Consider the following 12,557-nt stretch of genomic DNA (forward strand, 5'->3'; position numbering starts at 1 on the left):
ATACGGCTATATAAAGCATGTTAAAAAAATAAAAATAAAGAAAGAAAAGAAAATACATCTTGATTGATGTGCCCAAGGAATGTGCCAGATCCCAATGGACTCCAGATTTGACATAATATGGACACAGTGTTACAAGAATCAATGTCTTTTCTCATTTCTAAATCTTCAAAATTAATTAATGTGTGTGTTGTTCAGATCCGACGCATCCATATAAGCAGGTCTGATATCCGAACCCACTTATGGCCCGAGTTTAACATTGATGTAATGGACAATATTTTGCGTCATCTTTTAGATTTCCATTAAAACAATGAGCCCATAAGGAATTGGGTTATCAGACCTGCACAGAAGTGCACGTTGTTCAGATCTCAGTGGGCTCCAGATTGGACATAATATGGATAAACTAATCTAGTGTACCAAATGGAAAGGGAAGGGGGGCAGGGGGGAGGGGGTAGTAATAGAAGTTTTAAAAAAGGGGGTGGGGTGTATTTTGGCTAAACTCCAATAGAAATGTTGATGGGGTTGGGGGGGAGGGGGAGGGGTGGGAAGGGGGAGTGGGATACGAAATTAAATTTGACCAAAGAAGGGAGGGGGGGGGGAGGAGGAGGAGGCGCAATTTGACCAATCCCTAGAGTTGTGCGCACTTTAGGCATTTTCTAATTTGGTGACGATTCTACTAACGGCGACGTACCTACACTGCTATTTTATTTCGATAGCACTTCTACCCTTTTTGGTTGTCTATTTAAAAAATTAATCAAAAAATGTTCATCGGCACATTGCGTGAGCTAAAAATTAATAGAAGAGAGGATGTGGTTGCAAATAAGCTTCGTGGCCGAGGTTAGGGGGGGGGGGGGGCGCGGGAGGAGGAGGAAGTGCGCAAAAGTTCTGAAAAAAAAATTGACGGGGGGGGGGGGGGGGGGTGGAGGGGGTGTCTTTTCTTTCACTGACCCCCCCCCCCCTTTCTTGTTGTACTTTTAGTGTAGTTTTAGAGTGTGATAAAAAATAATTTCTAAACCTTCTAATTGCACATTTTGTGTGTTTGTTTACATTTTCTTTTTCCCAGACTTTGACTTTGACCTCTCGCGTAGCCATGCCGATGACATAAACATGCTGCAAAAGCTGTTATATGATAATTCTAATATTGACCAATGCGGATGCGACCTCAGGGTTAAAAAGCACTTCATTCATTATTTCACCGCACCCATCTGACCTGTTGGTCGAAGGTTTGAGTCCCGCTGAGGTCGGTGCGAAGGTGAGTTCTTAGAAAAGGACATTGACTATCATTTTGCTACAATACTCAGGTGGAAAATGAGTACCTGTCGGCAATGGCGTTGTGACTGTAAAAAACAAAATTAAAGGGGAGGGGGGGGGGGTGGTAAGGGCGCCTGACGACCGTCCTTTCTCGTCTTACATTTTAAGTGTTGCTGATCGCTTGGGATTTTCTGTAAAGAACTTTGAACACATTTTATTAATCCATAAGTAGTTTTTTTTTTAGTTTTGTTTTGTTTGTTTTCATTGGAAATTTATCTAGGTGAAAAAACAAATAAACCTCTTTCAGGAATGTAAATCAGTTAACGTGCGTTTCAGTAAAATATAATATCAAGAGGACCATATTGCATATTACAAAACGTGCTCAAAGCGCTTCACAAGGACTCCCTGGCCAGCAGCAACACGTAATACTTAGGACGGGACATGACGCCCGTAAGATTGTATTACAATTTTTTTCGGACAGAGACAACGCTGTTAACGGCCCAGTACTCATTTTACACCTGAGTACGGTGAGGGAATGTGAATAAAGAGCTTTTTTAAAGGACTCAACTATAAGCTGAGCGAGGCTCGAACTCAGGACCTTCCGATCCGAAAGCGATTCTTATACCACTAGACCACATATCTGCGCACAATTGCTAATTTTATAACAAACCCTATTGTGTTAATTGAGTCCATCAATTTTGATAGAATTCGCCTCGGGGCAGTTTGAAATTAATTAAATTGTAATCTACAAATAGGGCTCCTTATCCATGGTCTCTCCTGTGTAGCTATTCATTCATAATACAATATTCGGCTTACATATTTTTTAAAAAGGCATTTCGCCTAATGATTGGAACACCTGTTGGATTTTAATTGCAATTTTCTAAGGCACGTAAGGTGTCAGTGAGCAGTTGGGAGGCGTGACGGTTGTGAGTACATTGTTACTAATATTGGTCCATTTCTTGATATTTCAGTAGTTTTATTACAGGGTTGATATCATATTGTGAATTCAAGCAGATTTATTTATTTATTCATTCATTTATTCGTTTATTTATTTATTAAATTAACAAATAGCACCGGCGACCTAAAACAATAGTCGTGCCTTTCATCACTTCCCGAAAGGCGAGCACTTCCTCACTTGGATTGTGTTAGATGACGTCATGCCATTAGAAAATGGCGGATACCTCTCTCAATGATGGACTAGAAAACCAAGGTAAGTAACGTTTGTTTGTAAATTCTCGTTGTCATGACGGATTATTTATTTGATTTTCGTTGACATTCAGTTGTCTATTCAAGAGACTTTGTTTTTAATGAGTAGTCTTCAATTTAATACTTGTTTTACGAGGCACCTGGTCAAAACTGCGATGTTGAACACCTCGATCAACTCGTTTTCTTGTTTTTATTTCGTCTTCCTTTCTGGAATCTATTTCGTGGTCAGGTGACAAGTGGATCGTTTATTTTCAAAATCATTATTAGCCGTTGAAGAAGTATTTTATTTCAGTTGACTTTTTAATTCCAACTGAAATTTATTAAAGTTTTTTTTTCTTGGTTTTACCGACTGGAAATGGAATGCAGGAAATGAAAGTATTTTTCCGTTTCTCGTCTGCTGGCCTAACTTTTGGCCAAAGTCAAAGCAGAGCTGAACTAAACGAACTCAAAAGTTATAATCAGATCAGTATGTTTCATGTTAACTCTGTAGCCGAATGAGTCCCATATTAAGCTACGTCTTATATCTGTTGTGATATAACCATATTTCTGAAAATTACAGCAGGAAAGTCAAAGAAATATCTAGAAAATTTCATGTCTCGGGGCTTAGACTTAGTCAGCTCAGTTTGTTAGGGCTAGAGTTTGAGATTGGATGATACGTCTTGCTCGAAATATTGATGTAAAATTTATAGCAATAAACTCATCTTTTTTCTGTTCTAAATATCTAGAATTTATCCAATATTTATTTTGACCGATCGTCCCGTCAGTCTTTATCTATAATGGCAATAATGGTGATGTTTTGTTTAAAGTTCATTGGAAATTGTTATCATTTATGATACAACAAAATGATAAAACAATATTTATTCAAATGTTATTTATTATTATTATTATTATTATTATATATATATTAGTATTATATTTCTTTCTAAAATCAAATCACTGAATTGCATTATTTTTAATTACTATTCTTTGTTGACTTTTTCCTGAGATGTATACCAATCTCTCCAACTTCTCCAGTCTCTTAAATTAAATAAACCCTCCACATTCCCAATTCCTCCTTTTTGGGGGTATCATACTGTATTGGGCCTCTCTTCTCAATTTTCAGCATCAACAAACATTGAGGTTGGTGTTTGATTTTAAAATCAAATTAATGGTTCTAATTGATTTATTGAAAAAGTCATTCATCATATATTATGTATCCATTCTCTCAATTGTTATTATGATACTTGTGACAACTTTTTATTTAAATAAGATTCCTTTTATTTATATTAATTCCCAAGGGGAAATTTATCGTTAAGGTTAGCCGTTAGGTCACACAGATATGGCTGATGTCTGGGTTATTCCAGTCTTCCTCTTTGGAATTGACCCTAAAAGCAAAGTTCCCCTTTGAGATGAATCCACAAATGAAGACTGGATTAAGGACGGTGTCAGTCGCAGTGCAGTGCTGCAAAGTGAGCTAGGATGAGGTGACAAAGGTTAACAAAGCAAAGTCCATACCTCTGAGCCATGACACTGCCATCTTGGTTTTATCTATCTTGTCACATCTCTTTTATTTTGTCACGTTACGGATGTTTCAGACTGAAAAACGATTACACTCTAACTCTAAAAGGGGGCAGCGTAGTTCATCCATATGATCTTTGCTTCGTGCCTGAAGTTAGACTTCTATCTATTGCGCTCTGTGGCCTTGAGCATGTGACCTCACCCTAGCCATTTACGGCGCTGCATTGCGGCTGACATCTGGCTTATTTAGTCTTCCCTTGGAATAGAAGCGAAAGACATAATTTCCCCTTGGGGATGAATAAAGGGAATTTTATTTATTTTACTTTAAAATGGCATTGAATTTCATTCAACATGACGTTGTAAAAAGTGTAGCCAAGCATTGCTAGTGTCGTCACATTGGCAAACTGTCACTTGGCAAACCATTTTTCTTTCAGCTAGCTTTGTTTCTATTTCAGAGAAGCTCTTTTTTCCTAAATTGATTATATGTAGAGTAGTTGACTGTCCAGTTTATGACTTATGTGTGGTTTTGTTTATTGTTGTATATACCTCTCTCTATAAGTTGCTTTTGTTGTTGCAAATTTGAAACTTCCCGTCTTAGGTCTATTTTCAGTCAGCGAATCTCTATTTTTATTGCAAGTTGTTTTTGTTTGTTTTGTTTTTGTATTTATCTGATAACAAATAATTAACAGACAGAAAGTAAACATGCCATTTATGTCTATTACAGACTTGTGATAGTAAATTGTCCGATAATATCTCCACAATCTTTTTATTCTCTTCATCACAATGTTATTCTCCACTTTATATTCAGTCTTTATTTATGTTATGCTGTGGTTGTAGTTCTAGAATGGATCCTTTTTCAGTTAGTTTATCGACTAATTTCATTTTTATCGTCTTTTTTTCTTTTTGGTGTATTTTATTTATGCGCTTGAATTAAGTACCCTTTAAAAAAAAATTTATCTTTTATTCAATCTTTCCTTTTTGTTTTTTGTTGTTTTTTTTTTTTTTGCTGAATGTAGACATATTCACTTCTTGAAGTTGGCAGCTCTTATTTCTATTACATTATCATTAATGTAAAAGATTGTGCCTGTTAATGAGTTTGGAATTTTGTAAAACAGAGAAAAGAAAAATTGTCTGATATGCTTTATACTGCTGTATATGCTGCAAAGTTATGTAGACCCTACTCTTGCTCTCAGTTATTTTACTGAAGTAGATGACTTTAATTCATTTATGATTAGATTTATAATGCCAACTCCAAGAAGTGAAAAAGACTACATTCATTCAAAAAATAACAAATTGGACAGATTGAGAAAAAATAAAAGGGTACATAATTCAAGTGCATAAATAAAATACAAAAAAAATTAAATTAGTTGATAGACTAGCGCTTTGAGGTTTCGACGAAAGGCGCTTATTATTATTTTTATTATTATTATTATTATTATTATTATTATTATTATTATTATTATTATTATTATTATTATTATTATTATTATTATTATTATTATTATTATTACGATTATATATTATATTATTATTATTATTATTATTATTATTATTATTATTATTATTATAATGCGCAACATCTTTGTTCAAAGCAGAAGGCTATCTGCTGCAAGCAAGTAACAGGGAAGCTTTCAAGATACACAAATCCTAACACAGACACACACATGCAAACATTCTCCAGTGTGGTTATTGTTGACAAAAACTTGAAAGTTACACCTGTAACCCCAGTTCAGCTACTAAAACCGTTGGAATGTTAAAAAGATGTGAGTAAAGAGCCTTTTCCAAGGACTCAACTATGCACTGAGCGAGGCTTGAACCCAGGACCTTCCAACCCGAAGGACTGCATAGCCTCACAGGGTAAAGTATTAACCAGAGTCAAACATCACAATTAATCCCCAAGAGTCCTTGATAACATTTATAAATATAGAAAGAGTCATATCAATATATAATGTTTTGCCAATCAATAAAGTTAGATATGGTAAAGCTTGACAGCTCGATTATTTCTCCAGCGGCTTTTAATGAGGATAAATCTATGTATTTATTATTCTAACTGGAGACAACCGTTTTTATTTATTTTTTTTTTTTTTGTGTGTGCTGTGTATGAGGATTATCATTTTGCAAGCTGTTCATAAATTATTGATTTTAGGTTAGCTAGGCGGTCCATGGTGACCACCACCACCACCACCACTACTACAGTGACTTTACTAATGGATAGTCAACCATTTTGTGCTGAGTTGGATTGTTTTTGGCTCTTGTATGCTGTATTATGACTCATTGCTTGTTAAATACTCTGAAAAAAACGTATTAAAAAAATTTTGGCCAGAAAACGCATCTTTCAATTATTGGTCGGATAAAATGACCCTTGTCTGGTGTAAACATCTGACTGACCCCTGGGTATTCAAGGACGTCTTCAATAAAGTCCCAGGTTTGAGAGCTTTTTGACAAGATGAGGACGGAGCATTTTAATTGATTGATATTTGAAGGATGAGTTCTCTGGATTAAATTTTTTAAATGTGTTTTTTTTTTTTTTTTTTTTTTTTTTTTTAGAGTACAACAGATTAGTAATTGTAGTAATACAGCTGTTGTTGTGGTTGTTGTTATTAATGACTGTTGTGTTTTGTTTTTATTATTATATATTTTCATCCTTATTCAAAAGGATCGCGGGTGGTTGGATGGAGCATCACCCTTGAATCATATACCTATGATGTTCGCATAGGTGTACGATCCGATAGTGATGTCGTTTCTTCCTCTTTTTACTAGCCTATCCTGCTTCTTTGGTTTGTGATTGTATTTTTGACAGGGATATTTTTTTTCTGTAAATCTTCTGCCTGTTTGTTCTTGTTATTTATACTTTAGCTTATGATATCTTTAGGTTATGATTTTGATTTACATTTGTACTATTTTTGTTAGATTGCTTGTTTTTTTGTTTCAGCGGTCTCTCATATAACCTCAATTGTGTTGGAAGAGACCTAAAGCAACAAACATCAAAAGGATCTATTTTTGCCTCCTTAATCTCTATCTTTTCTTCTTTTCTCTCTTGCCCCTCCTCTTTCTCCTTCTCTCTCAATCCCAATCTCTCTGTCTCCCATCTGCGGGATATTGAAACACTGTGACGGATTCCCGCCCGCCCTCTCCCCCAATTAAAATCCTACAAAATATGACAAACAAATAAATATCTCCTGAGGATGATTTAAAGGAATTTACTATTTGAAAAGAAATTACTTTATTTGTTTTTCTTTTTGTTTTGTTTTTTATTTTATAGCACCTCAATGGTTTCTCATTATTTCTCCTTTAACAGTTCCTGTTTTTAGCAATGATATCCATAAAAACTAGCGAAGCAAGCTACTCGAAATCCCTCCCCCCCCCCCCCCCCCCCCCTTCTCATAACAAAAAAAATCCATAAAACAAATAAAACAAACAAAAACAATTTTTTAAAAGCACAAAAAAAAAAACAAAAAACCAACAACCAACCTCCCCCTCATCTTTTCCAATGCGTTTTACAATCCCATTAGGAGAGGAATGAATGAAATTGCTTGGAGGAAAAGACAATTGCAAGCCAATCTTTTCAATTTTCCAGACCATGAACACATCATGGTAATATGCTTCAATTCCAATTCCAATCAATGGGAGTGGAGATGACGGGATGAAAATCACTCATAGATTTTGAGCACATTCCGCCTTTGGCTACCGTTACATTATATATATTTTCTACTACTAATGATTCTCTCTGGCTTGATACTGTGTTATGGATGTTTCTCATATGTGACACACCGCGGTAAACTGGTATTTTAACAATACATATAATTGGGGTTTAAGGTCAATGTTCGATCTTCAATGGCTTGTATTTAAAAAGGTCCCATGGACCCATCGCTGCAAATGTTCAGTTACAGTCCAATCAAAATGGTGAGTTAAGGATTTTCATTTTCTTGAAGGTTACAGGCCAGGTAAGAGTGGTGGGAAGCCTAACTCTTCTCAATGATGCATTAAACATAACTCTAATTTTATAAGTCATGCTTAAGATTTGATTAGAAACATGAAGTACACATGTATTATATGTATTATATATATTACCATTTTGAGACAACTGGTCACATTTATTTATTTATTTATCATAACGTAGTGATAATTTTTTAATGCATGGAAGTAGATGTAAATCAATACAGCATACTTGTTTTATTCTGCTCCCACGAGCTGCCCTCCCGACTCTCTACTACGTCTCCCCCCCCCCCCCCCCCCCCCCTCTTTCACTTTTATTTTAAATTTAATTTTTATTCGTACGATCTACATGATATAATATACACATACCACTGAATATTTATATTATGTTGTAACCGAAGCGCTAAAGGGCAATATTTTTGGCACCACCATGATTTATTTATTTTTATTATTATTAATTAATTTTTTTTTTTGGATAGCGCCAACCACTTGTGTAAAGTTGGCACGAGAGGGAACACAATAATAATATAGGCACGTCATACATTCGTTCTGTTCCCAATGTGTGTTCCAGTTATATAAGTAGGCTAGTGAGACAGGAAAATGGAATCTTTAGCAATCGGTTGACCCCGACATAAACCATTTTTGAGATGGGTTGTCCCATATTTATGTTATACTAAAATGTAAACAAGTAAAAGGGCATTAACTGTAATCCCCGCCTTATCATGTTATTGGAGTAATAGTCCTAAGGGGCCATGAGGCTCATGGAGCTGGAGTTTATCCCGGTTTCTATAACGTGAAACGGACAATAGCGATTGCTTGCTACCCTTTGGACCTCTACTGGTATAAATCTACAGGTTACAAAGTACTTTCTGCCAGAACCAGCTATCCAGTCACTGCTGGATGGACTGGGGGTTCAGACAAAAATCTCGGTTGCACCCGGGATCGATCTCGGTCCCTTTGCGTGTGAAGCTATCAGGACCCCTATCATATTATTGTACGACCTTAATTTTCTATATAATATGTAATGCGTGACCCTCCTCTCAAAACGGTATTATGAATGTCAAGATAAAACATCGACATCCCCATAATATGAGATGCCAATCCAATGTGAAAGATTCTTGGACTCCTTCCTACCGTTGACATTTCCAACAAATTCCCAATCTCGCTGCTTCGCGATCAAAGTTTTCTTTTGGTCAGTTATAGACTTTATTTTCATTCTCCAGAATTTGAATGAACCCAAGTTTCATTGTTTTTACTTTTTTTTCTTCTTTTCTTACGATGAAATCAATTTTTAGCTTCCAAATCCATAGGTTTGCATTTTGCTGTGCTTGGTTGGCTGTTTCTACTGCATGTATGCAGTTGTGCTATCATTAACTGTACATGCCGCTAGCAATGCAATGCAGACATCCAAGTATGTGTACAGTGTTATCAGCATGACACACACGCATGCAATCATGTATAATGGAATGGCAGCGATTAGGTATTTACCTGCTGATCAATTTGTCATGGAGTAAAGGTGAGAGAGAGGGAAGAGGGAAAGAGAGAGAGACAGTCACAAGTTGGTGTAACCTGTAGATTTAGACAAGGAGATGTCCAACGTGCGATTTCTTTTTGCATGCAAAACTTAAAAGCATAAATTTTTTTTTTTTTTTTTTTTTTTTTTTTTTGCCAAGATAGTTGTGGTGTTAAAGTTATGTCCGTGTGATTAATTGTTTCTTACCTTTATTTCAACCATTTTACTGTCGTACTCTGGAATGACACGTATTTAAAAAATTGGCCAGAAAATTCGTCCTTCAAATATCCATCGATTTCAATGACCCTCATTTTGGCAACAAAAAAAAAACCCCTCTCAAACCGGGTACCAGATTGTATGTATGTATTTGGCATTATGTTTTTTCTTAAATTTTCTTCCTGAGAAAAGTTTTATGTTCATTTTTCTCTCTTTCGTCTTGTATAGATTTTGAAATCTGAATAATATATCGGAGATTTTTCTTGCCTTAGTGGTCGGATTAAATGTGCTATTTTTAAACTATTTTTTTTTTTCTTTATAAAAAAAAAAAAGAGAAAAAATAAATTCTTCATTTTTAAAGGAATACGTATTTGATTATTTAACTTTTCCTCTAGCCTGCGACTTATTTGTTTTTCTTGCTATTGATGTGTGTACTTACTACGGTGGCCTGCTCCACAATGTAACCCATCTGTGTTTATTTATTGATGGGTCCCTACTTTACTATGTGTAGATGGTGTGTATGTATGTGTGTGTGTGTGTGTCACTGTTAGAGCATAGTGGCTTCGTTGTTGAAACTTTAAATAAACCGTTTAAAGGTCAGGCAATAGTGTATACCTTTCATTAGCGAAATTTGTTTAGGAGCTTTCAGAAGAACACTGACGATTCGTGTAAGTCTTGTTTCAACGGAGTTAGCTTCATCTTCTCGTCTGCTGACTGTGGCTCTTACTCTTCAGTATTCTTAAAAAACGGTTTAAAAAAAAAAAAACAATTAAAATCGTTTTCAAAATTTTGGCCAGAAATCTCGTCCTTCGGAATTCACTCGATTCCGCGGCGTAAGTCCCAGGTTTGAGAGTTTTTGACAAGTCGAGGGTCATTTTAATCGAGTGATATTCGAAGATGAGTTTTCTGGCCAAAATTGTAAATTTTTGTAAATTTATTTTCTTCTTTTGGCCAGACTACCTCAGTATTTATTTTCCAGCACATTTAATAGGATTTGAGTTGCATCGAGTGACTTGTGGTGGTGTTGTGGTTGGTGGTCGTAAGGGCAAGGCAAGGCTTTATTTATTATTGGAATTGTAGTGCTATTTCCGTGTGTGTGTGTGTGTGTGTGTGTGTGTGTGTGTGTGTGTGTGTTGATAGTGGTGGTGGTGGTAAATCCACTGGACTGGGGTGATTATGGTCGACTGCTTGGTGGTGTCTCCGTTATAATGGATTAGCTATAAATGTATTTTAATGGGCGATTTGGAGCTTATTATCAGCCACGTGATGTATATCTATATGTGTTTATATCATACTATATGTAAACATTGAAGTTTAGGTCAATGGCCTGACATCTGGATAGGAATCATTTGGTTTTTTGTACCAGCTGGAGGCTATGTAAAATGTGGATTATTAATATAATATAATTAATAATGATACTATGTTGAAATTCACACATTATGATGATTTATTATTACCATTATTATTACTATTATTATTATTTGTTATTATTATTATTATTATTATTATTATTATTATTATTATTATTATTATTATTATTATTATTATTATTTTATTACTACTACTACTACTACTACTACTACTACTTCTACTACTACTACTACTACTGCTTATTTTTGATATTGTCTAAATTATAGTGAATTATCTTCATTCATGCAGGAAAGTTTTTATTGGTTTAACTGTTTTATTTCTATTCAAGTTTTCGGTAATTTTAAAGCTTTTTGTCTATTATGAATTCATCTTGGTCAGGTATTTGGTTCGGACTGGGGCAGCGTGGCTCAGTGGCCAGTCTTCTCTTGGAATAGACCCTAAAGACACCTATTGGATGAATAAAGGGAATTTATTATTTATTACTTGTTATTCGAGTTTCAAATGAGTCTAAAAGTATCCGTGCTCACCATACACCAAGGACACACTCACACACGCGCATGCGCACACACACACACACACACATCTCCTAATTCAATCATCCAAGATTGTCTTGTACTTCTCGAGGGTCATGAGATTAGAGGCTATAAATAGTATTGATCTAGTTCAGTTGAAGCTTTTGTAGTGTAAACGTTCTGTTGTCACAAACTGTCAATATCGCCCGCCCTCTTTCCCTAACCAAGGTCAAATGGAGTTTAAATCCGATTTTAAAATTTTCATTTAGATCCATTGACCATTTTATCCCTGATGTTAAATCACGGATCACACGTTTTCTGTCCGTCACCATGGGTCGTGATATAGAGGGAATCCGTTTGCTGCCCCATTCAATCTTTTGATTGGGTGTCGAACCGACAAGGAGTGAAACAATTCTGAGCGTTGTGGCTTCTTAGCATGAGTATGTAAAATAGAAATAATAATAATAATAATAATAATAATAATAATAATAATAATAATAATAATAATAATAATAATAATAATAATAATGATGATAATGATGATGATCCTGATGATGCGTGAATTTCAACATACTAATATTAATAGTATCATTATTAATTATATTATATTAATAATCAACAGTAATAATGATAATAATAGTAATAATAATATAAGCGTTGGTTTACAACGTCCTGCCGTCTCACACCTCATGTGTTACTTGGAATTTGACTCGTTCCGCCTGGAGTAGAAAGCGCCTTATAATAGTAATATTTATGTCATAAAAATTCAATAAACTTGAATTTTTTTATCATCGGCTTTGGTCTATTTAAATAAGTAATAAAATAAAAATACCCACGATTCTGTCTCGGGTTTTGATTTCATGCTGTGTCCTTGAGGGAGCTGTCGTGCTCTGGAAAAACACATATTTAGAAATTTGGCCAGAAAACTCGTCCTTCAAATATCGAAGTCCCAGGTTTGAAAGTTTTGCTAAGACGAGGGTCATTTAAATCGATCGATATTTGAAGGACGGCTCTTCTGGCCAAATTTCTAAATATGTTTTTCAAGAGTAGGGGCAGAA

At 35.1% G+C, this 12,557-nt stretch overlaps 1 protein-coding gene across 34 annotated transcripts in view; it reads left to right on the plus strand.

The window, feature by feature from the left end:
* Nucleotides 1-2,130: 2,130 nt before the first annotated feature.
* LOC144968174 (uncharacterized) overlaps nt 2,131-12,557 on the plus strand; it is a 135,247-nt gene continuing 124,820 nt past the window's right edge. For 23 of the 34 annotated variants that reach the window (XM_078906207.1, XM_078906209.1, XM_078906208.1 and 20 more), the window contains exon 1: nt 2,344-2,458. In XM_078906207.1, coding sequence (XP_078762333.1) covers nt 2,419-2,458 — 40 coding nt within the window. In that variant the 5' untranslated portion in view covers nt 2,344-2,418. Of the gene's footprint in view, nt 2,459-12,557 lie in introns of all 34 variants that reach the window. The other 11 variants (XM_078906213.1, XM_078906216.1, XM_078906243.1 and 8 more) reach the window with 4 other exon arrangements.

Source organism: Berghia stephanieae, chromosome 3, assembly GCF_034508935.2.
Source record: "Berghia stephanieae isolate SIO BIC M18660-M18661 chromosome 3, UCSD_Bste_1.3, whole genome shotgun sequence".
NCBI classification, from domain to species: Eukaryota; Metazoa; Mollusca; class Gastropoda; order Nudibranchia; family Aeolidiidae; genus Berghia; species Berghia stephanieae.